Source organism: Daphnia pulex, chromosome 7, assembly GCF_021134715.1.
Source record: "Daphnia pulex isolate KAP4 chromosome 7, ASM2113471v1".
Classification (NCBI taxonomy): domain Eukaryota; kingdom Metazoa; phylum Arthropoda; class Branchiopoda; order Diplostraca; family Daphniidae; genus Daphnia; species Daphnia pulex.
The window spans coordinates 358991-378406 of record NC_060023.1 but is presented as its reverse complement, the minus strand read 5'-3'; the positions used below and the strand labels follow the sequence as shown (position 1 = coordinate 378406).

The window sequence follows — 19416 nt, the reverse complement described above, 5'->3', positions numbered from 1 at the left end:
TGGGAATTGACGAATGTTCATGATCCATTAAGTCAAGACTCAAGAGGAACTGTCGAATGAAAGAAATATAATCATTTGCGTTAATGTAATTAATACTTCATGTTAAACTTACATATTACAAGTTGCATCCACCCACCATTGTTGGGACATAAAGCTAGCTGAAGGTGGGGTTATCATTATCAGGAACTTTTTGTGGAAACTAAGAATGCCCATGGCCATGTTCCATGAAGATAACCTAATGAGACAACACACACAATGGCTGAGACGTGGGACTCTGAGATTAATAGATATTGAATAAGGAGATGTGTGTAACAATAAGCTATAATGATCAGTCTACAGTTAAGTATTGCTTAAACATCAAATTGTGGTTGAATTTTGTCTGTAGAAACCAGTAAACCAAATTATAACTCGAAAACAATATAACAAAAGGATGGAAAGCATAAACGTGGTCGACGACTCGACACTCGACCAAGAAGTAACTCATTACGAGGCCGCTAGGGGCGCCACAAAGACAGGCCCAGGTTTTCAGAAATATAAGGGCCTTCGACACATTAACACATATTTATAAATTATCGTTACGCAAAAATCCAAAAAGCGTGCAAAAAAGACAGGGAATTCAGACATTCAAAGATGCGGAATAAGACAACTAATGCAGTTGATAAAATAATGAATGGGTAATTAGACTAATACGAGTTGTATTGGCAGAATGCATAAAAGAAAGGAGTTCGCGAGCCTTGGAGTCAAGCAAGACAGGAACGACCTACACGAAATGGAAATTCGTGTGAAAAGTCACAGACATTCAATTCGACGAAAATAATTAGTAATCTGATAAATTGATAGTAAAAACTAAAAATTTAGCTCTATAAGCAGTTCAGTCTCGGGATAGTCGCGAGCCGTCTTTCGATTTTTCACTTTCTCCACAATGTTATAGATGTCACACGGCAAGCCGAGTTTCATTTACGGTATTTAGTGATTGTGCTACGAGGCTGTACTATTAAATGAAAATTTAGTCTATTTATAGTTGTCAAAAATTTTTTTCGAAATACCAAACTCCTTTACAAGTATGCATTTAGACAATCATTTTGATATGCAACACTCAGCATTCGAAAGGAACATTTACGGAATAAATCAATTACATTCAATTATCCCAATTTACTTTCAACAAATCGGATCAATTGGCTCCGACTAGAACGCTCAGCTTATTAATTTAAAATTGAATTCCTTATTGTATAATATCATCACTTTTCTTCAAATAAGAATTGTTTTTTTTTAACCAATTTATTTCCCTATTCAAATAGAAATTACCCCATACAAAATTCCCGAATAGTTAAATGTTTCCCAATTAACAAATGCCATTTATAAATTAATTATGGCTAGAACCGGTAATGCTCAATCCAACGCAAATGTTGAGGAAAATGCCAATCAAGGCCCGTTTGGGGATGTAACCGCAGACGTAATGCGATGGCGACGGAACGACCGACGCCCAGGCGCCACCGGAACCGAAAGCTTTTTTCAAAATGCAAGTTCCTCCTTTGAGATTGGCGATGTAAGTAAAGTGGCTGCACCGCAAGTCGACGGCGCAACGGGCGGCGCAATCGAACGGCGTCGCAACGCAGGTGAGCGTGTAAAGATCGTGATCGCAGAAATCGCAATTGGTGCTGTAGGTGATGGACGGGAGGTTGGGGAATTTGGTCTTCGGCGGTGGTTTGTGATAAGGTGGGCAGGTGTCATGGCAATCGTGACACGGGGGTTCGGTAACGGGATAAGGAGTTGTGATCGGCCCACAATAGGGTGGACAGTCATCGGAGCAAGTGGCGCAACGAGGATCAGTCAGACGCTTGTCGATGTTCCCAGGGATTTCCATTACCGTTGGTGAGGCTTCTGCTGAAGTGGCGATGAAAATCATAGCAGTGGCCAACAGACACAGCGAAAACAATTTCTATTTTAGCAATTAAAGAGAATGTTAAAACAATCTTGTAAAATCTGAGTCTTATAACGATAATTAACTAAACTGTTGGGCCAAGATTTAAGGCAGGATCGATCCTGACCCTGACAGTGAAATAAATTAGGACTGTTGTGATTATACCTGATTCATTTTGAATTTTCTGAGTTGAGCTAATACGAACAAAATGAAAGAAGTAGGATTAACTGGTGAGAACAAACTGAGGACGAGTGATGGATCCACCTCTGCCAGCATCTCTTATTTATACCTGTACAAAAACAGTCGGTTCGGATATGTCCTGATGCAACACAAAATAATTGTCAAACAAAAGGAAGAAGAAATGAGGCTCCTCTTATTCTTCATTATTGCAACAATTTCTTATTTGGTATTTTATTGACAGCTGTTATCAATATAGCAATTTAGCTTTTATTCCAGCTCGGCAATAATTACACACTTTGATGCGTAGTAATAATAATACGTACAATATAATCATTGAAGAAATATAACTGCCGGGCATCACTCCATCCACTTTTGATGATAGCTAATTCCCTGCAGGTTATATTTTGTTGAATTTATCGTATGGGTTCAAGGAGAGTCAAATGAAGCACTCAATGTCAATCAGCACTCTAAGATTTCACGAGTTTAGTCAGCCGGTTAATGAACCGAGTAATGAACGTACGGTGAACATTCATTGCGCAAAAATAGCTGATTGTAATTTATTAATTATTTGGTAATTATTAATTATGGAAGACAACAGTTTGAATAATTTTATTACGGACACATGGGAAAAAATTGAAGGTCACACAGTTTTATATGGCAAATATTTCAACAAATAAAGGTGTCCAACTAAAATGATTTAGCACTTTTAAATGTACTCTATACATCATGTAAGTATGTAACTCTAGTTACCTGTAGGATTGTTCTTTTAACATATTTTTAAAACATCTTGATTTAACATTTTTTTATTTTATTTAATTCATTATGCGGATTGCGGATGATATCGAATGACGGGTTTAATGTGATTGGCCCACAGCTTCCGCCATATCCCCGCCAAAGTAAAACAATATAAACAAACGCGATTGAATTTATCTACCAATTATTTTATTAAATCTTATTTCAATGGAGCCCACATCAAAATAATTATAGAGTTCCAAATGAGAAGAATTGAAATACGACAAACCGAGTATCAGAATGATGTGAATCGACAGGAATTAAAACCCATATAAACCACTTGCACCAAATATTTTAGAAAGACTAATAAAAGTCAATAATGTTATTAATTTGCCAAGATCGTCATCATGTTGAAACTGCCGGATTCCTCCTTTTTTACTTGCCGATGCCGATATCCAAATCGAGGCAGACTCCGATCAGAACGGGGTGAGGATTGAGGCAGGGCTTAGGGGGACAGACTGTGGGGCAAGTTGGTTTGGGAGGACAAGTTGGGCAAGTGGGATTTGTTGGGCAAGTTGGGCAAGTTGGGCAATGGTAAGGAGGGCAAGTGGGTTTGGTTGGACAGGTAATTGGAGGTGGGCAGGTGGGGCAAGTGGGTTTGGGTGGGCAGGTGGGACAAGTGGGTCTAGGTGGGCAGGTTGGGCAGTGATAATGGTGGTGATTGTAATGATGATGAGGAGGTTTAACACAACTGGGAGGGCAATGGGGGTGACAATTCCGGCAGTTGACAGGGGTATTTCTATCGTCGGCCATGGCCGTTGCATCCGCTGCAAAGTCCAACACCGATCCCTGTATTTCAATTAATCATCGTTATATTTATTCCTAAAATCAAGACCCAAATTCAAATTAAAGTTACGTCATTTGATTCTTCTTGGGCCACCACACAGGCGATGCCAACGATCATCAGAGCCAAGATTGACAGTCCCTAAAACCACAAATTATGAATTTCAAATAGTGTTCAAAATGTATTGAATTAAATGTTATACTCTACCTTCATTTTTATAATTTTAACTTGAGGAATTATTAGATAACTTGGAACGTGACTGGAAGAGCAGAGAGCAGAGGACGGATAGATCCAACTCGACTCCGGCGTCTTATTTATACGTCGCAGCTATACAGTTGATGTTGCTGTATAAGCAATAGTTAAATAAATTGCATGATAGCTCTGTATATGTATATAGGATGCAGCAATTGATTGACGAAACAGCTGGAGCGCTCACTAAAAGGAACTTTTGCAACGTTCATTTATTTTATTTCTGTGTATATGTGGTAAGCCGTGAATACATCAATGTCATTTTATCCTATGCAGGGAGTCTGTAGGTAATGACCTTGTTACCTTTTACATCCGGGGGTCCATCGAGTTCATCCTTGTAGAGCAAAAGACTACATGTGGCTATATTCTTTAACATAATTATAAAATTTATATGGTAATTTTGACATCAGATCAATCAATCAATTTGAACATCAGGTGTTGTCTACGTGATTATTCAAACATTTAAATGTCACACGTCCATTCTTATCTGTGCTGTTTGAAAGGTGACATGGAGGACGTCTGCGTAGCCATATCGTTCCGCTGTTTTGTTTGTTTGTCCTTGTAGATATTTATAACAGAATCTTATTGTGTCGAACATTCTGGAATGCACTTAAGAAAACATATATTTAAATGTCCTTATAATGGACGGTTGGTAAAAAAATGAAAAACGATCTTTTAAGAGGTTAACTCATCATCAATTCTTATTAATTTAAAATGAACGACATATTGAAATATAATCAAGAAAAAATCTGTTTAATTTTGAAGGTCATTTAATAGACACAGTACATTTGATATCACAATTACACGAATCTACAAATATTAAAGTTAAATGAATTAAACATGATGAAATATTATTAATCAGATGCGATGGACGAGGCAGTAGCGGCAATGAATCCGTTGACGACGACGGCCAGAATGCCGCAAACGAGCATCAATGAATCGATGGCAGTTCGGTCACCTATAAAATAATCAAATTGAACTTAATGTCATAATTTCTTTTCTCTCCAAATATAATTAAGGGGAGAAATAAGAGACTCACAGATTTTGACTGGTTCGAAGATGTCCGGATACTCTTCGCCAATCGTTACCGTCGAGTTTGGCAACGTCGAGTTGATTGAATCGTACATTTTGCAATCGGCAATCAATGGCTGGTACATGTCGATACTCCACGAATGGATTCCAATCATCGTGGCGCCAATCAAAGCCGCCAACACCGCCATACCCATGACGATTTCACTCTTTTTCAACCTATATGCGCAACCATTTTTTTTTAGATTCTATCTACAGGTTCAAAGGATCTAATCAAAAATATAATTTGATTACATTTTCATGAAGAGGAGAGCAGCGAAGGCCAGTAAATAAATTCCTCCCCAGATGCCAACGGCGACATTATCCGGAGTCCAATTTGAATAAACAGCCAAACCGGAGATCTGTTTAATTAATCAAGTAATGAAATAAGAAAATGATAGCCTACTTAATAGGTATAATTAAATAATTTAAATTAATTACCCCCAATGAGAAAGCCAAAAGACCGGCGAATCCATCAGCAGCTGCCAGAATTTTCTCCATTTTTATCTTATTAAAGATTTACACGTACGGAACTTTGTAGTGACTAGTGAAGTAGTTAACTCAAATGAGTCTGTAGAACAACTGATGAACTACTGTCGTTCTAGATTCCTAATTTATACCGTAACAAGCGATTGCGTAGGCTATACGCTACGCTGTGTACGGTGTATCGGCTGGTGTATGCCTAACCTTTATAGATAATAGAAGTTTGACTGTAACATTTGACGTGACGAACTAAATAAACAGTGATGAATAATGAGGTCTAGGTGACGCGATAAACGTTTCCTATGGGTGTATACAGTATTCCGATAAAATTGTTTGAGTCATGAAAATTTAGGTACCGCACCAACTCATTACCTAATCTTGTGAGCAATTTTTCTCTGGATATTTCTAAACTATATGTACAAATTATTTTTTCCTATTTTTACCTTTTTTTATGAATGAATAATCATTTGATTTTTCATTTTGTAATAATAACTTTTTATAAAACTCCCAACGTTCGCCCACTTTCTTTTCCGATGACTCGGTACATAGTTGTCCTCACCTGATGAGTCATTCATTGGTCGTTTTCTTGTATAGGCTTCTTGATAGACTTAAAATCTTGAATGGAATTTAATTCAGAATTTTTAATTATTCTCTACCCGGTTGGTTTCCATATTCGTTCATCGTCCACTATTGCATAAGCTCAAAACCGCTCAAAACAACTGCACATGCAATTAAAGTTGTGCTGATATCCTGCACTTATTTGCCCAACAGGTTTGCCAATTCAATTATCTGGTGTAGCAAATTTTACCAGGCTTCTTCTGAGTGCGACACATTGAAAAAGGCGAGTTGATTTATGTGAGAACATCAAATTTATTTTGATTTCGGTTGGAATAAATACAATTTCAGAATTTTAAATTATTTTTAAATATCGCGCTTTTTTATCGAAATGCTCAGAACGGAACAGATTGATGTTTTTAAATTCCGCCAATAGTCCCAGGCAATTGGTACGGGTTATGAATAAAAGCGGATGCTCTGAGGCCAATGATTCCGTTGACGATTACGATGAGAATCCCACAGACGATCATCAAAGAATCGATGACAATTCGGCTGTTGTTCGGACCTAATAAATTAGAAACAATAATCGTAAAAAAATTCCATGAAAATCTTCTATTAAGACTTACATATGTAAACAAAGTCGAAAAATGAGTGACAGCCAATGAATTCGTGGTAGGAATGGATGCTCCAGGAGTAGAGCCCGATCATCATGACACCAATCAGTGAAACGATCATTACGGCAATCCTGATAGTTCCGCTGGAATTCAGCCTTATTAAAAACAAGATTATACATTTTTTTAGATTGCCAATTTTAAATTTTAAAATGAAACTTACGATTTATTGATGAGAGAAAGAGCAAAGATGACAAGTAAAATTCCACCCCAGATTCCGGTTGCCACTTTATCCTGAACCGAAAGGAAGAGCACCATAGCCGAAACCTAAATAAAGAAATATGTTTACGTTATATTCATTTAAATTAAACTCACAATTAAATCAATAAATACCTGCAAACTGAAGGCCAAAAGACCTAGGAACACATTTGATATCGCCAGAGCTTTTTCCATGACGAGTTGAATAACAACGACGGACAATGAATGGATAACGACCAGAAACTGCAAAGCTTGTTATGTCAAATCTTTTTATTAAGGTCATTTCAGTCCAGTACACAAGGCTCATTTCTGTGCCAAGTAGTTTGTTATCATGACACCGTTGAAGAGAACAAATTTTTGTCTAAAAACGGGCGATTGCAACTGCGACTGCATCACCGGATATCCCGAGCAATAAATGAGACTCCGACCTCCTACTGATATGATACTAAATGGCGAAATCGTTCAGGTATTCTGAGCAATATCACAGACCAAAAATATTTTCCTGATAAAATAAATTATAAATGTTTTTTATCGGCTCGCACATACTGTCGCGTTTCCGGTGCATCTGCAATAATGTTTAATTAAATTTCAATTTTTTACGCAAGTTTCAATTCTGACTAACTGTGCTACACAATCTGTATTTAAAAAAGTTATCTAGAATTGTTTTGTGTCAATCAAGAAAAACACCTTTGAGTTTTTGACGAATCAATGCGCCATCTATTTGTTCAACTAATTCAATTCTTTCTAACTGTCTGTTTTAGTGTTTTCTCTACTATCTGTGTCATCTTTAGAAAATCATCTAGAATTTTACTGCTGTCAATGAAGAAAAACATTTACCGTTTCATGACCATTGCGCCATCTATAATAATATAGATGCGTCACCTTCCGCCGTACGTCGCCCTGGGCAACGCATGTTTACGTTATCACCCAAAACCTTGAATTAAGATAATTTTTGACGTATCTTCGACGTCATCAAAATGGCAGCTGCAGTTTGTACTTCATCACCAGAGGAAATCGAGAGTTTTGTTACATGTAGCATTTGCCTGTGTGAATTTGATGAAGAAATCAGGAAACCGAAATTCCTACCATGCGCCCACACACTTTGTCTCAAATGTTTAACGGTAAATCTTATTATCATTTTACACTCATGTACAGAGTTACTCATCTCAACTTTGTATTTTATCACAGGGAATACACAAAAACTTTGTCATTAGTTGCCCACTCTGTCGTAAAGAGTTTTCGTACCAGGATGACGTCTCCAGCCTTCCAAACAATTCTTACGCTCTGCACATGCTCAAACTGACAGCAACTAAAGGCACAGATGAAGTTACAGTCAAACCTAATTCTCAAGAGTAAGTTGATAATGGAATTTTTTAAAAAATAAGTGAAGTTTTAAAAATATCATCATTAATCAGGAAACCAGCAGCATGGTGCCTTACCTGCCGAAAAGTGGCTAATAAGCCCAAATGCTCAACTCACTCTGCTGTGGAAGTTTCAGCCAACACGATCAAGAATTTTGAATCTTTCATGAAACTGAAAGAAGATCTCAAGAACTTGATGGCTGAAGGTGAAACCAAATTGTCGTTGGCTATCGAAAAGAGGAAAGAAGTTCAAGCTCATTTACACCAAGTATCTCAATGCCTGAAACTGGTCTTGCACGAAGTCAACCAGCAAGAAGAGCAAAACAACACCCTCCTCTGCGAGATGATTTCCCAGTTGGAGCCGTCCAACAAAGTCTCTGATGAAAAGCCCATCTCCCCCGCCAGCATTGAAGTAAAAGAAGAAGATCCTCATTTGTCCCAATTGGTATCCCTCATTAACGAATCCAAACCAGAGAAGAGGAAGAGTCTGGAAGTCCTCAAGGAGAAAATGAAGAAATCACTCCAATTATGCGAGAGTAAATTAGCCGATGCTGTCGCTTTGGCCAAAGCTGTTCAATACCAGAAGAAGTGTAAAATTTCTGTCCGTCTTGCTGACTCGAAGAAACAGCCCATTCCTACCTGGGGATTGCTGGAAAGCGGATTCGACACGTACTGGCCCTACGACAACAGCCTGACCCCGACCAAACGCGATTTCCTGCTTCTCTCTCACATCGTCTTTTCCATTCAGAAGAGGGGCATGAAGATCAGATCTAAGAAATGAAGAGCAACCGTGTTCCTGATTCAGTTGAATGCTGACTTAAGCTGTATTGGCTTGTTATCCTTATGAAATCTTTTAATTTTAATATTCTTGGCGCAGAGACTGACGAGCTGAAAATATTTCGCGAAAAATTTGAGAACAAATTTTGTAATAATATTTTTTCATTGGGTTACATGTTATTTTTATCGTATGAGAATGTTTTTAAACTGCAGCGTTCATGAATGATGATCTGGTGGTTATTTCAAAATCCGATGTGATGTTTGACTCGCGGCCTCGTAATTTTCGTTTCATTTCATAACAAATTAAGTGTGCTGTTCCCAAGACATAAATACACCCGCAAACAAACTGGCTAAACAGTAGTAAAAAGAAACAAAAAAAATTACCCGAAGGGTTACTGGTCAAAGTTTCGTTTGCAGTATGGTTTACATGGGCACCCTCAGTTATCGTAACACTACATAGATGGATGCACTAGTTTTTGGCAATTATTGATTGTAATCAACAATTTTATTGAATTTCAATGGCAGTAATCGGTAGCTTACAATTTTTTACATCTATTCTGAAAATTTGGCTGCAATCGATTCAGGCATATGAACAAACGGAGTTCTTGTTACTTTTTGACAGAATTTCAATAGCTGTTACAGCAGACGATAATACAGAGACATGTTAGACTTTTGTGACAGGGATATAAACGTAATTATCGATTGAATTGAAATCGATTGAAGATAGTCACTGGTTAACAAGACAAATTATAAGGCATCCAAGGCATGGATAATTTAATTATTGTAATTAATAACACTTTTAGTTCTGGAACTCCTTTAGGACAGCAGTGTCTCTACAGAATATGACGAGAACGCCGCAAATTCGAAGAATAAGCGTGCCATCGTTCAATATTGTTGGACCGTCTTAAGCCAGTATATCGAATAGTGAAGCATACAGCAGAATACCAACAGTTCTGATGGAAGAAAGTCAAAGGTTAACAAGACACATAAGCTGAATAATTTATTAATTGGAATGATTTTTTTAAATTATCAACATTTTTAGTTCTGGAACTCCTGTAGAAAACAGCAGCGTCTCATTGAATATGATAACCAGAATGCCCCAAGATCAAAGAAAAAGCGTAGAGTACCGCCGTTGATTATTGGACAATCTCAATAGCCTGTCTTATTTTTCTTTTCAAAATTATCATCCTGTTGGAGTAATATTGTAAGATAGAATAAGAATAGAAGACACTGTATGCTATCATCAAACGCAATCTCCAGTGAAAGAAGTGCTGATAGTTAGTTACTTACATTTAATTTTAACAATATCCGGTGTGACGTGGGGTGGCGGGGCGAAGCCTCCGCCACACCAAAGTCACGCCTTACCCTTACGCGGCGCCATATAAGATTAGGTTTTTTGGAATTGAATTTGTATTTAATGTTTGGATAGAAACATGTGAAAATATGCTTTTCATCTCTTTCCCGATTTCTGCATATTACAGTCTTCCGGAAACTAAGGAAATAATTTATTTTTAAATATTGTTTTATTACTCTTAATAATACCTTTACAACAGAATATTATTATTATTCTATAACTATTCTATAGCTCTGTCTTTATAAAACTATACCAATACTACTATACCAGCTAGTATACCCTTATCATTCCCTTCGGGTACCTTGCGGCGTACGTACGCTGCCTACAGTCAGGGCCGCAGAGAGCTATTTTAGCGCCCGGGGCAGGCGTCGTCCGGCGCCCTGCCACTTTCGAGTAATACAGTTCTAAAAAAAGTTGGACGAAATTTGACGATGAACCAAATAGGCTTTCATTTATTTTAGTTTGCAGTTTTCTGGGTTATTACATTTCAAGATAGCACAGTAGTCTAGTTTAACTAGTCACTTCACCCGTGCAGTATTTAGTATTAGTAAAGCACGTAAAATCCAATATTCTATCCGCATAGATCGTTAATCAGTTAATAAGTTACATGGTGTAGTGGTTAGCGAGCTGAGCTGACAAGTCAAAAGTTCAAGGTTCGATCCTGGCCCTGGTCGGAACTTTTATTTGTCTTCTATACAACCCTGAACGTTTCGTATTGCGATACGATACAAATTTTTCGGGTTTGGGAACCCCAGATCTGGTTTGGTCAGAATTTAGGGCGTTTAACCCCGAAATAGTTGTTAAGTTTTTTAACAGTGGTTGTACCTGTTTCAGTAAAAAACCCTAAATCTCTTAGCGTACGTTTATTTTTGTTAACTTCATCCGCTATTTTCTTTGCCTTAGCACGATTTTGCGCCCCGGAAAGCTTTTTGTGGCCCATCGAAGCCATGAGGTAACATAACTTATTGAATAAACAGTTCAACACTAGGAAAACAAGCATGGCCTGATGGCCACCTAGTGGGCTAGTTGAGTAGTGAAGTAATTGGAAAATCGTTTTCATATCGCTTACTCGCTTCTCTCACTTTCTCACTTTCGTCCTAAAATTCAATTTAAGTATGAAATAACATAGACGATTTCCTATTTCAAGACACATCATTTACAATCATTTATTTATTTCTTTTATTTTTTAATTTCTGTTTTTTTTTTCGCGCCCCCGCTTTTTGGCGCCCCCCGCTTCTTGGCGCCCAGGGCAGCTTGCCCCTCTAGCCCCCCCCTCTCGGCGGCCCTGCCTACAGTTGTAGCCTTGCCTTATTTATATTTTCTTCATTTGAATAAATTGGAAACGCTGTCTACCGCTAGGTGACTCACTACACCAGCAGTTAGTGCTTAGTGGCGCAAAAAAGTAATCGTCTGCTGCTGTACCGTGGTGTAGGCGAGTCTATGCTTATAACACATTTCATGTGAAATCTTGAATGAATCCAATAAGAAGTAATCATTCGAATGGCTATAATAGAAGTTCTCTATTGGTAAATTTAATTCAATTAAAAGATTGTACATTACAGGAGAAAGAAATGTAATTCTGATTTACTTATTTGACTTAGTTTTTCCATGAAGTCTGAGTTGGCAAAGTTCTAATGCACAATTGCACGTGGTTTGATCCTCCTTATCAACGAAGCTGTTTGTGTGATTGCTGTTTTAATTTTTGGAGGTAACTATGTTTTCTTTGTAGAAGGAGAAGAAGATAAGTTAGGAGTTTTCACATATCGTGGTTGACTGGTTGCTACACAGTACTGATTGAAGTTCAAATTGGCAACACTTTCTAATTCGTGTTTTCATTTTAGCAGTTATCTCATCAGAGTTAATGTAGGATATGATGTCTTTAGTCTTATTATAACATCTTGCAAATAATATGTTTGATTAACCCTAATGTGATTCCATTCCAATTGCCAAGGGCTAGATAGATTCACAAGATTTATTCGATTTCTTTGTTTCTCTACTGCCTATGACGAGCAGTAACTGTACACTGAGTGATGATGAGGGAAATTTGTCAATCTAGCAGCAGTCTTATGTAGCCTTAGGTCTATCACATTCTATTCGAATAATTGTCACGTCAATTTGTCTTTTTTCTTCTCTAGGTATTATCATCATCTCTCTGAGCCGACAATCCAACGTCAGTCAACTCTTTCTCGACTTTCCCTTTTTACTGTGTCCTCGTGTACATTCATGCGAAGGTGAGTGTATTCACGAGGACTTTCTTTCCTTCCGCTTTTCCTACCTGACATTGGGACTTTTCCAGCTACGACGTTCGACTTCCTCATCCATTTAAGGTAATACAGTCGACCATTTCATTGCAAATTTGATTTTAAGCCACTTGGCAGTGATAACTAATCTTCGTTCAACGGCGCCTTCAATTTCTACGAGATTTAGCTCACATGACGCCTTTCAATTATTTATAGTCTGGCGGTTATAAACAAATGTTGTGGTTGCGTTTTCCATCATTCATAACGTCCACCGAAACTTCATGTTTCTGTTATCTGTCAACTCGTGTCTGCTCATCGTCTGTTTCTGATGTTCCATGATTAAATTTCCTTTTCTAATAATGTTTTCCATTCTTTCTTGATAAGATGGAATATTTCTCACGTTACCAGTGCTCCTTCGTCAAACTATTTCTACAACTTCAAGTTCAAACTACTTCGTCGCCATCAAATGAAAATATCGAGAAAAGGCTATTGTCAATTACATTTTGAGCTCTGGACGGTCTGTATCAATTTGTTCTATTGTTTTGGATCCAAAACAATCTTAAGATCTTTTGTAGCCATAAGCTAAGCTTGATTCTAAATTGTTTCGGGTTAATGACGTAGTACTAAAAACTAAACATTACTTTATATGACACCGTTTAAACTAGTACAGCTGTGATTCGTTTTACAATCTATTCGAAACATTATTCTTGACATTAATAAATTTCTTCTCATTTCAGATGGTTCTAAACGATTTCAAGAAAAAGTGTTGCGAAACGAACCACCTCCTCCCAGTCTTGTCCAGCCAGAAAACGTCCGATTGCTGGAAGTGACTCGAGTCGCCTGTACCGCAATTTCAAGGTAGGATGGCATTTTTGATTTTTACTTTTTCATCGGGTGTTATTACAGTAAAATTGTAAATCGCTAAGGTTTTTCCGCTTTCCAACCTGATAAGTCCGTAGACTTGAACAACTTTAGCATTTTTATGACAAGGCAATTAACATCTGTTGCCAACAAACGAAGTGAACGTTGTTCTTTGATTTGGCGTTCATTTGATTAGGCCAATTGTTTAATCTTCTTCTAAGTTTTTTCTTAACTCTGAAAACCTAACTTAGCCGAAGGCCCCCGCTCGTAACGCGCACGAGCCCTAATTAACAGATAGAAAGTTTGGTTACTAGATGGCACAGCTAGTCGTTTTTACTGTCACCCTGTTTATACCACTTTAACGATTAATTATGAGTCTAGGAAAGTTTGGCAAGCTAGTAACTATTATTTATTTGTGCTTATTCCAGGACTTTGACGCATAGCCAAGCAGAACGGAATTGTCAAAAGCCCCATGTGTCGTGTCTCATGACTCATCTTTTCCCACGCCCCTTTTTACGTCGTCTGCCGAAGAAGTTTTCCATCAAGAATGTAACTTAACAACTGCTTAACAAAGAATTTAGAAGAATGGAACAAAAGTCTTCCATCAACAAAAACAGGTATTAATTCAAATGATAAATTTTTATGTTTTGTTTAATCTTATAAATGTTTTCATCAGAAAAGCAGTGATATGAATAACAAGATTCTAAGTCTAAGGTAGCATAGTCTCTGGGAATTTCACGAAAAACAGTTTTCACATCTATAATAAATGTGATCCCTTATTATTTCACATGAAATATAAAATAAATTGAGAAAACTGTTGTCTAGATGTTACCCAAACAAAAAAGTGGATCTCGTGATTTCATAACCTTGAGAAATCAAACCCTAAAGCCCTGAAGCGTGTATAGTCATTTTCAATCCACAATGCTTAAACAGGATTTCCTTGCTCCATTTAGTAATCATGGGGATAAATAATGTCTTTAACTTGTTGAAACTGGATTGAACCTAATTGACAAACTGAATTGATAATGCTACTTACTAATACCATAACTGTTTTTGTTATTTTTATACTAGATATGGAAAGCTTCCAGCTGCATCATTCTTCTCTCCTGTCCTTGCGTACGTTTAAGCGAGTGCAAAGGTATCCATATGGTATGGAGACGTCGTATATATTCTACCTCCAGAAGTCACCACTACTGTAATCATTCATTTGGCCATCAAGTCAAGGTAAAACTGACCTTTATAGTCTTTTGTCCTCTTTAGCCTTTTTTCGTAGTTTATATCTATTTTGGATTTGGGCTGTTGGTCGTTAGTCTCTTGACTCTTGGATAGTTATGCTGAGAAGCCAGTTTTTGTTATTACTGTCTCATTTCCCTTTTGTCCGGTGGGATTTTCGTTGTTTGGTGCCGGCATTGGCGGCTTCCACGATCCAGGGCTCTGGGTTCGCATTTTTAGGTCCCTGTTTTTGACGTTTGGTGAAATCTCTTTGGATCGCACTGGCCTTCGTCCCATCTATGAATTACCATTTAGGTCAACCAATCAAGTAAATATCGCCATTGGTCTGCAGAAGCAATGTCATTTTTTGCTGCCTTTAAAAGTGGTTCCACTGGTTTTAGCCACTGACTGACCGTTCGGTGTATTCCTTTTTAAAATTTTTTAAACGTTTGAATTTGAATGTAATCTTGCATTCAAGCAACGAACAGTTGAATTGCGGGAAGGCAAAAAAGTTAAAACCTCGTTTGCCAGTGTAATAATTCGTTTAATAATAACAACCAGTGAACAGATTAAAAGTGAGGATCGTGTATTCACTGAAGCTTGGGATTTTGAGCTGTGGTCGTTCGGCTCTTTGTTGGTTCCCCTTTTTTAGCGTGAACTTGCGTGAACAAGCGTCCTGGGAAAAATTTCGAACCACACCAGTATACGATAGAGAGGGGATTGTTTTATCCTCCAGTCTTTTTGGTTACATTACTAAGCAAGGTGTTTAGAACAGATTCAACCAGAGTTCAACAGTCACGAGAACTGCAGGATAACCTTATTCACTTCGGCTGACCTACTGCAGACATATCTCTCCCATTAATGTTAGAGTGGGGTGGGGGCTTCCTTGAAGGCTGGCCAGTTGACTGGTGGATGTATCCCCGTATCGACATGTCCGCATTTCTTTTAAAACAGCATCTAAATGACCGAACAATAATTTTGAGACCAAATTCAGCTGTTAGATTTTAGTCGAAACACAGGCTAACGATCAATGCCTTCCTTTGCCGAACACGACAAAAGTGTCTGTGAGGCAGTTGTTCACCGTCTCATTTGGTAGTGGTTACATTCAAATCATCGATCTGCTAAACTGTAGGATATCAGCGAGCTTATTGCAAAAAGGTTTTGATACTCGTCTCTTCACTTTTCCATCAGAATCTGGGCACCAACTCGTATTGTTATTATAGTGTTGTTTGGCTGCTTCCTTGCTCGGGCTAGCCGGCATTCAATTTTTGTTTTTTCTCTTCTATTTTGCCGATTTGTTTTCATCTGACCTTTTGTCGATGGACATTTCTCCTCTTTTAAAGTAAACAAAACTCTAATCCATCTGAAGTGAACCAATCTCAAAATCGGTGCCATTATAGAATTAGATATTTGAATTGCGTAATGCGTTTTAATTTTTATTTGTTGTGATTTAATTTCAAGTCTATTTACTTTCCGTCTCACAACATGTTAAAAAAAACAGTTCTTCTTCCAAAATGTATCCCGTAAAGTGGGTCCAGCAGTTCCTACCGTCATCCAAGAGACTCACGCTATCCGAAATTAATGCGATCTGCAACCAAATTTCATCTCCTTTTTGTAAATTGAGCGTCGATTGCAGAGTCAAAGGGGTTTCTTGCAAATTTGAAGTTTGGTACTCTTCCACAAAGCCCCACCCGATAAAATTCCCGTTCAGATAGAGACCTACTCCTAAACTAAGTAAAGATGATGACTTAGGAAATATGGGCGTGTCCAGTAAACGAGAAGAAATACGTTCCCTGGACAGGTGCCGTAAATTTTCCTGTCGACAAATCCATGGCGTTGCCGATGTTTAATTTGGAAACCTGGAAAGGAATTGAGACATTTCCCGTGTTGAAGAGAGAATTCCGCTGGACGTAGAAGTAGACAGGTGCCGACTTGACGTCGTCGTATCCGATCCATTTCTGGAAACCTGTCATCCATTTAATTGAATTAGAAATGCGTAGACTGTATTCAAAATAAGAGATATTGTACCTGCTTCGTTCGGTAGTTTTGAAAAATCGCAGTAAACACTTTCGACCATTTTGACTCCTTTAACGGAATAGAATCCGCTCAGGATGTGGCCGATCCTCCAGAGATCTTCGCACGACGTCGGCATTCCAGTGACGGCCACTTGTCCGGTGCATTCGAATCGGCCCAGCGTGTGGACACCAGAAGAATATTGTTGCCCAGTTCGGCCGAAATTCAAACGGGTGATGGGTAGGATGTCCTTATCATTAATGACTCCTGCATTTCAATTGTATCGAGTTTGATTGGGTTTATCAAACGCGTTTGAATTGAAAACATCTAACCGCTATCGACTAATTGCTCCGGTGCAGTAGAATCGCAGTTGCATTTCATAAAAGATTCGACACAATTTCCATCCAATCCGCCCTGGCAGGTGATGACATCCGTGGTGGCGCCGGCCCAGAAAAAAACCTTGTAAACCTTTGCCGAGCTCTAGTCCCCTTGACAACAAAGCCTTTTCATGAATCATGTCATCGTGATTTAGATTTAGATTCGATTGATCCGTTTCTCCCTTCGTAAAGTGACTTGAGAATTTCACTGATGCATTGGACTATAAAACTGTGCGGGCGAACATCATCGTTGAGTCGCGTCATTCCTTCGATTTGTTTCCATGACGATCATAACGATGGTGGTGAACGGTATTCGCCTATTAGACACCTTTGCTGATGGGGTATAATTTTCACGTTGAGGTTATTGCTTTTTTGCTTGTTGTTGTCAGCTTCTATTATTTGTTTTCTGATTTGTTGCTTCAATGGCCTTCTGTTGCCTTGAGTGGATATCAACTTTTTTTTTTTATTTTTGTTATTTTAATTTTTACCGGAGCCACGAATGCTCGAGCCGATGCAATCACAACATTTCCCACTTTTCCCCATTTCCGATGAGACAGTCATTATCGAATTAGGTTGTTATTAGCTAATTGAAGCGATCAAACGACATTTCTTCGTGCGGAAGAAAACCAAGTGAAATGTTGATAGTGATAGCTATACTGTTGCACTTTTGTACGCCAGGTAAAATGGACCAAATCTGCAAGCCTTAAAAGTTTTTCTTAAAGTTTGAAAAAAATAAAAAACCAGAACTGTACCGAACTTTTCTACCGCCAGGGGGACCGTTGGCGGGTTTTTTTAGACGGTCGTGAGAGGCATCAATTTTCATATTCGTTTGATGATTAAGAATTGCGTAAAGGATTATGCATGTAAATGAAATTACAATACTTGAAATTCTTGCAGTTAAATATATCTTAGGCTCTCCCGTTTGGAGTCCCGTGAATAATTTCCAAGAAGAATGTTGCAAGCTAAAACGAGAATTGTAACCACAATCATTTTCTTATTTGTTTCATGTGTGGGAAGGGAATTACATTAAAATGATGAAATGAAAAGAAATTTTGACATGTGTATTGCAATCCAAAGTCGACAGTTTATATATACAGTTAGAACATTTCAGATACAGATGTACATCGAGATTTCTATTTTCTGCACAATCGAGTAGTGAGCGATATTTTCGACGGTGGAGACCGGCTGGCTGATGGACTTGTGGCGCTGCTCTTGAGTTTCTGAACGATTCTAGCTTTCTTCGCTTCTAGATCGGGTGGTGGAGATTGAGCATGGCATTTCCTTACCATCTTCACTTGTTCTGTTGCGACTGGCTGTTCGATCGGCTTGTCTGCTGGTGTCGACTGAGGGGCGAGCTGGTCCTCCGTTTGGCTGCCGTCGCCGCAATCCTTCACTTTTATGGTCTCTTTTGCCGGCGGTTGTTGGAGTGGCTTGGCGAATTTGAGACTTTGAAAGATCGTATTGAAGTCTATATTTAGAGAATCGAACCAATCAGTCCCCAAAACTGCCCCAAAGTTGTGGATGTCGGCAATCAGTAGTGGCAATTGAGCTTTAGTTCCGTTGTACGTGATGTTGAGTAAACACCTGCCGAGAAGTGGGATTGGCTGGTTGCCCGTACTCATGACTCTCCTGCCTGTGTACGTAGTCAGTTTGGGTTTGCCCAGTTTTTCCCATTTCGCTAGGCCAGCCATGGAGCAAGTGGCGCCCGTATCAAATTGCATTTGGAAATCTTTGCCGTCTACCAAGACATTTACATAGTACGGCAGTGTTAGCCACTTGACGGTATCAGCCATCATTTCTTGCTTTTTGCTGTCATCAGTTTTTGCATCATCAGATACCATCGCAATTGTTCCGTCACGGATGAATTTGTTCCAGTCGAAATCCATGAGGAATGGAAACGCTCGCCGCCCAATCAAATTGCGTGTGTTGTCATCGTCGGACACAAAGACTGGACAACGGAAATTAATTCCAGCGAAGTTCATATTGGCTGAGAACACGCCTTTAAGCGGAACTATTCCAGTCGCACATGATCTGCCAATACCCTTGATAGGGAACAACTTTGGCTGTCCTATTTCGGACCACAGGGCTTTGCTGATCATCGGCTTATCACAACCAGAGTCAAGTTTCAAACGTACGTCACGGCCGTTCATTTTCAGTTCAAGATACCACCTTTTTAGTCCTGGCATTTTGGAATTTCTGTATCTGAGAAATTGTAGAGAATAGTAGAGAATTAATTATGTAATATGATGAATTTTAGAGAATTAAGGAAATGTAATCGATGTTTACCACGGGATTTGAACTCACGTCTCGATCACTATGA

The 19416-nt window shown here is 38.5% G+C and overlaps 6 protein-coding genes and 1 long non-coding RNA gene across 8 annotated transcripts; 2 read left to right on the top strand and 5 right to left on the bottom strand.

Moving 5' to 3' along the window:
• Positions 1 to 1272: 1272 nt before the first annotated feature.
• On the bottom strand, positions 1273 to 2171 carry LOC124196832. Its single transcript, XM_046592065.1, has 2 exons — positions 2087 to 2171; positions 1273 to 1939 (listed from the first exon to the last, which is right to left on the bottom strand). Exons 1-2 carry the CDS (start codon positions 2093 to 2095, stop codon positions 1364 to 1366), a joined length of 585 nt encoding a protein of 194 aa, XP_046448021.1. The 5' UTR covers positions 2096 to 2171; the 3' UTR covers positions 1273 to 1363.
• An 850-nt stretch (positions 2172 to 3021) lies between these two features.
• LOC124196831 (late cornified envelope-like proline-rich protein 1) lies at positions 3022 to 4023 on the bottom strand. Its single transcript, XM_046592064.1, has 3 exons — positions 3885 to 4023; positions 3750 to 3818; positions 3022 to 3682 (listed from the first exon to the last, which is right to left on the bottom strand). The coding sequence occupies exons 1-3, from the start codon at positions 3888 to 3890 to the stop codon at positions 3269 to 3271; spliced, it is 489 nt and encodes a 162-aa protein (XP_046448020.1). The 5' UTR covers positions 3891 to 4023; the 3' UTR covers positions 3022 to 3268.
• A 637-nt stretch (positions 4024 to 4660) lies between these two features.
• LOC124196830 lies at positions 4661 to 5588 on the bottom strand. Its single transcript, XM_046592063.1, has 4 exons — positions 5436 to 5588; positions 5250 to 5356; positions 4966 to 5174; positions 4661 to 4884 (listed from the first exon to the last, which is right to left on the bottom strand). The coding sequence occupies exons 1-4, from the start codon at positions 5493 to 5495 to the stop codon at positions 4781 to 4783; spliced, it is 480 nt and encodes a 159-aa protein (XP_046448019.1). The 5' UTR covers positions 5496 to 5588; the 3' UTR covers positions 4661 to 4780.
• A 735-nt stretch (positions 5589 to 6323) lies between these two features.
• On the bottom strand, positions 6324 to 7313 carry LOC124196829. The gene is made up of 4 exons (XM_046592062.1): positions 7037 to 7313; positions 6867 to 6970; positions 6659 to 6801; positions 6324 to 6597 (listed from the first exon to the last, which is right to left on the bottom strand). Exons 1-4 carry the CDS (start codon positions 7094 to 7096, stop codon positions 6452 to 6454), a joined length of 453 nt encoding a protein of 150 aa, XP_046448018.1. The 5' UTR covers positions 7097 to 7313; the 3' UTR covers positions 6324 to 6451.
• Positions 7314 to 7397: 84 nt separating this feature from the next.
• LOC124196828 (tripartite motif-containing protein 59-like) lies at positions 7398 to 9419 on the top strand. The gene is made up of 3 exons (XM_046592061.1): positions 7398 to 8022; positions 8090 to 8253; positions 8317 to 9419. Exons 1-3 carry the CDS (start codon positions 7879 to 7881, stop codon positions 9041 to 9043), a joined length of 1035 nt encoding a protein of 344 aa, XP_046448017.1. The 5' UTR covers positions 7398 to 7878; the 3' UTR covers positions 9044 to 9419.
• Positions 9420 to 11808: 2389 nt separating this feature from the next.
• LOC124196826 lies at positions 11809 to 15923 on the top strand. 2 transcript variants are annotated; one of them, XR_006875836.1, is made up of 8 exons: positions 11809 to 11919; positions 11995 to 12101; positions 12529 to 12720; positions 13018 to 13150; positions 13371 to 13491; positions 13923 to 14111; positions 14566 to 14718; positions 14925 to 15923. It is a non-coding gene; the product is annotated as an uncharacterized LOC124196826 (long non-coding RNA). The 2 variants fall into 2 exon arrangements; XR_006875837.1 differs by lacking the exons at positions 14566 to 14718; positions 14925 to 15923 and adding an exon at positions 14171 to 14268.
• Positions 15924 to 16086: 163 nt separating this feature from the next.
• Positions 16087 to 17657, bottom strand: LOC124197686. Its single transcript, XM_046593220.1, has 3 exons — positions 17585 to 17657; positions 16735 to 16986; positions 16087 to 16672 (listed from the first exon to the last, which is right to left on the bottom strand). The coding sequence occupies exons 1-3, from the start codon at positions 17655 to 17657 to the stop codon at positions 16455 to 16457; spliced, it is 543 nt and encodes a 180-aa protein (XP_046449176.1). The 3' UTR covers positions 16087 to 16454.
• Positions 17658 to 19416: the final 1759 nt, after the last annotated feature.

Bases quoted from the DNA above. Each gene is read 5' to 3' on its own strand.
- LOC124196831 (XM_046592064.1), bottom strand. The intron at 3,683-3,749 runs GTAACTTTAATT...ATTGAAATACAG, and splicing joins CCCAAGAAGAATCAAATGAC to GGATCGGTGTTGGACTTTGC.
- LOC124196830 (XM_046592063.1), bottom strand. From the start codon at position 5,495: ATGGAGAAAATTCTGGCAGCTGCTGATGGATTCGCCGGTCTTTTGGCT. The intron at 5,357-5,435 runs GTAATTAATTTA...TTAATTAAACAG, and splicing joins TTTTGGCTTTCTCATTGGGG to ATCTCCGGTTTGGCTGTTTA. The intron at 4,885-4,965 runs GTGAGTCTCTTA...ATTATTTTATAG, and splicing joins CTTCGAACCAGTCAAAATCT to GTGACCGAACTGCCATCGAT.
- LOC124196829 (XM_046592062.1), bottom strand. From the start codon at position 7,096: ATGGAAAAAGCTCTGGCGATATCAAATGTGTTCCTAGGTCTTTTGGCC. The intron at 6,802-6,866 runs GTAAGTTTCATT...GTTTTTAATAAG, and splicing joins CTTTCTCTCATCAATAAATC to GCTGAATTCCAGCGGAACTA. The intron at 6,598-6,658 runs GTAAGTCTTAAT...CTAATTTATTAG, and splicing joins TTTCGACTTTGTTTACATAT to GTCCGAACAACAGCCGAATT.
- LOC124196828 (XM_046592061.1), top strand. From the start codon at position 7,879: ATGGCAGCTGCAGTTTGTACTTCATCACCAGAGGAAATCGAGAGTTTT. The intron at 8,023-8,089 runs GTAAATCTTATT...ATTTTATCACAG, and splicing joins TTTGTCTCAAATGTTTAACG to GGAATACACAAAAACTTTGT. The intron at 8,254-8,316 runs GTAAGTTGATAA...ATCATTAATCAG, and splicing joins GTCAAACCTAATTCTCAAGA to GAAACCAGCAGCATGGTGCC.
- LOC124197686 (XM_046593220.1), bottom strand. From the start codon at position 17,657: ATGACTGTCTCATCGGAAATGGGGAAAAGTGGGAAATGTTGTGATTGC. The intron at 16,987-17,584 runs GTAAAAATTAAA...ATTGAAATGCAG, and splicing joins CTCGAGCATTCGTGGCTCCG to GAGTCATTAATGATAAGGAC. The intron at 16,673-16,734 runs GTACAATATCTC...AATGGATGACAG, and splicing joins AAAACTACCGAACGAAGCAG to GTTTCCAGAAATGGATCGGA.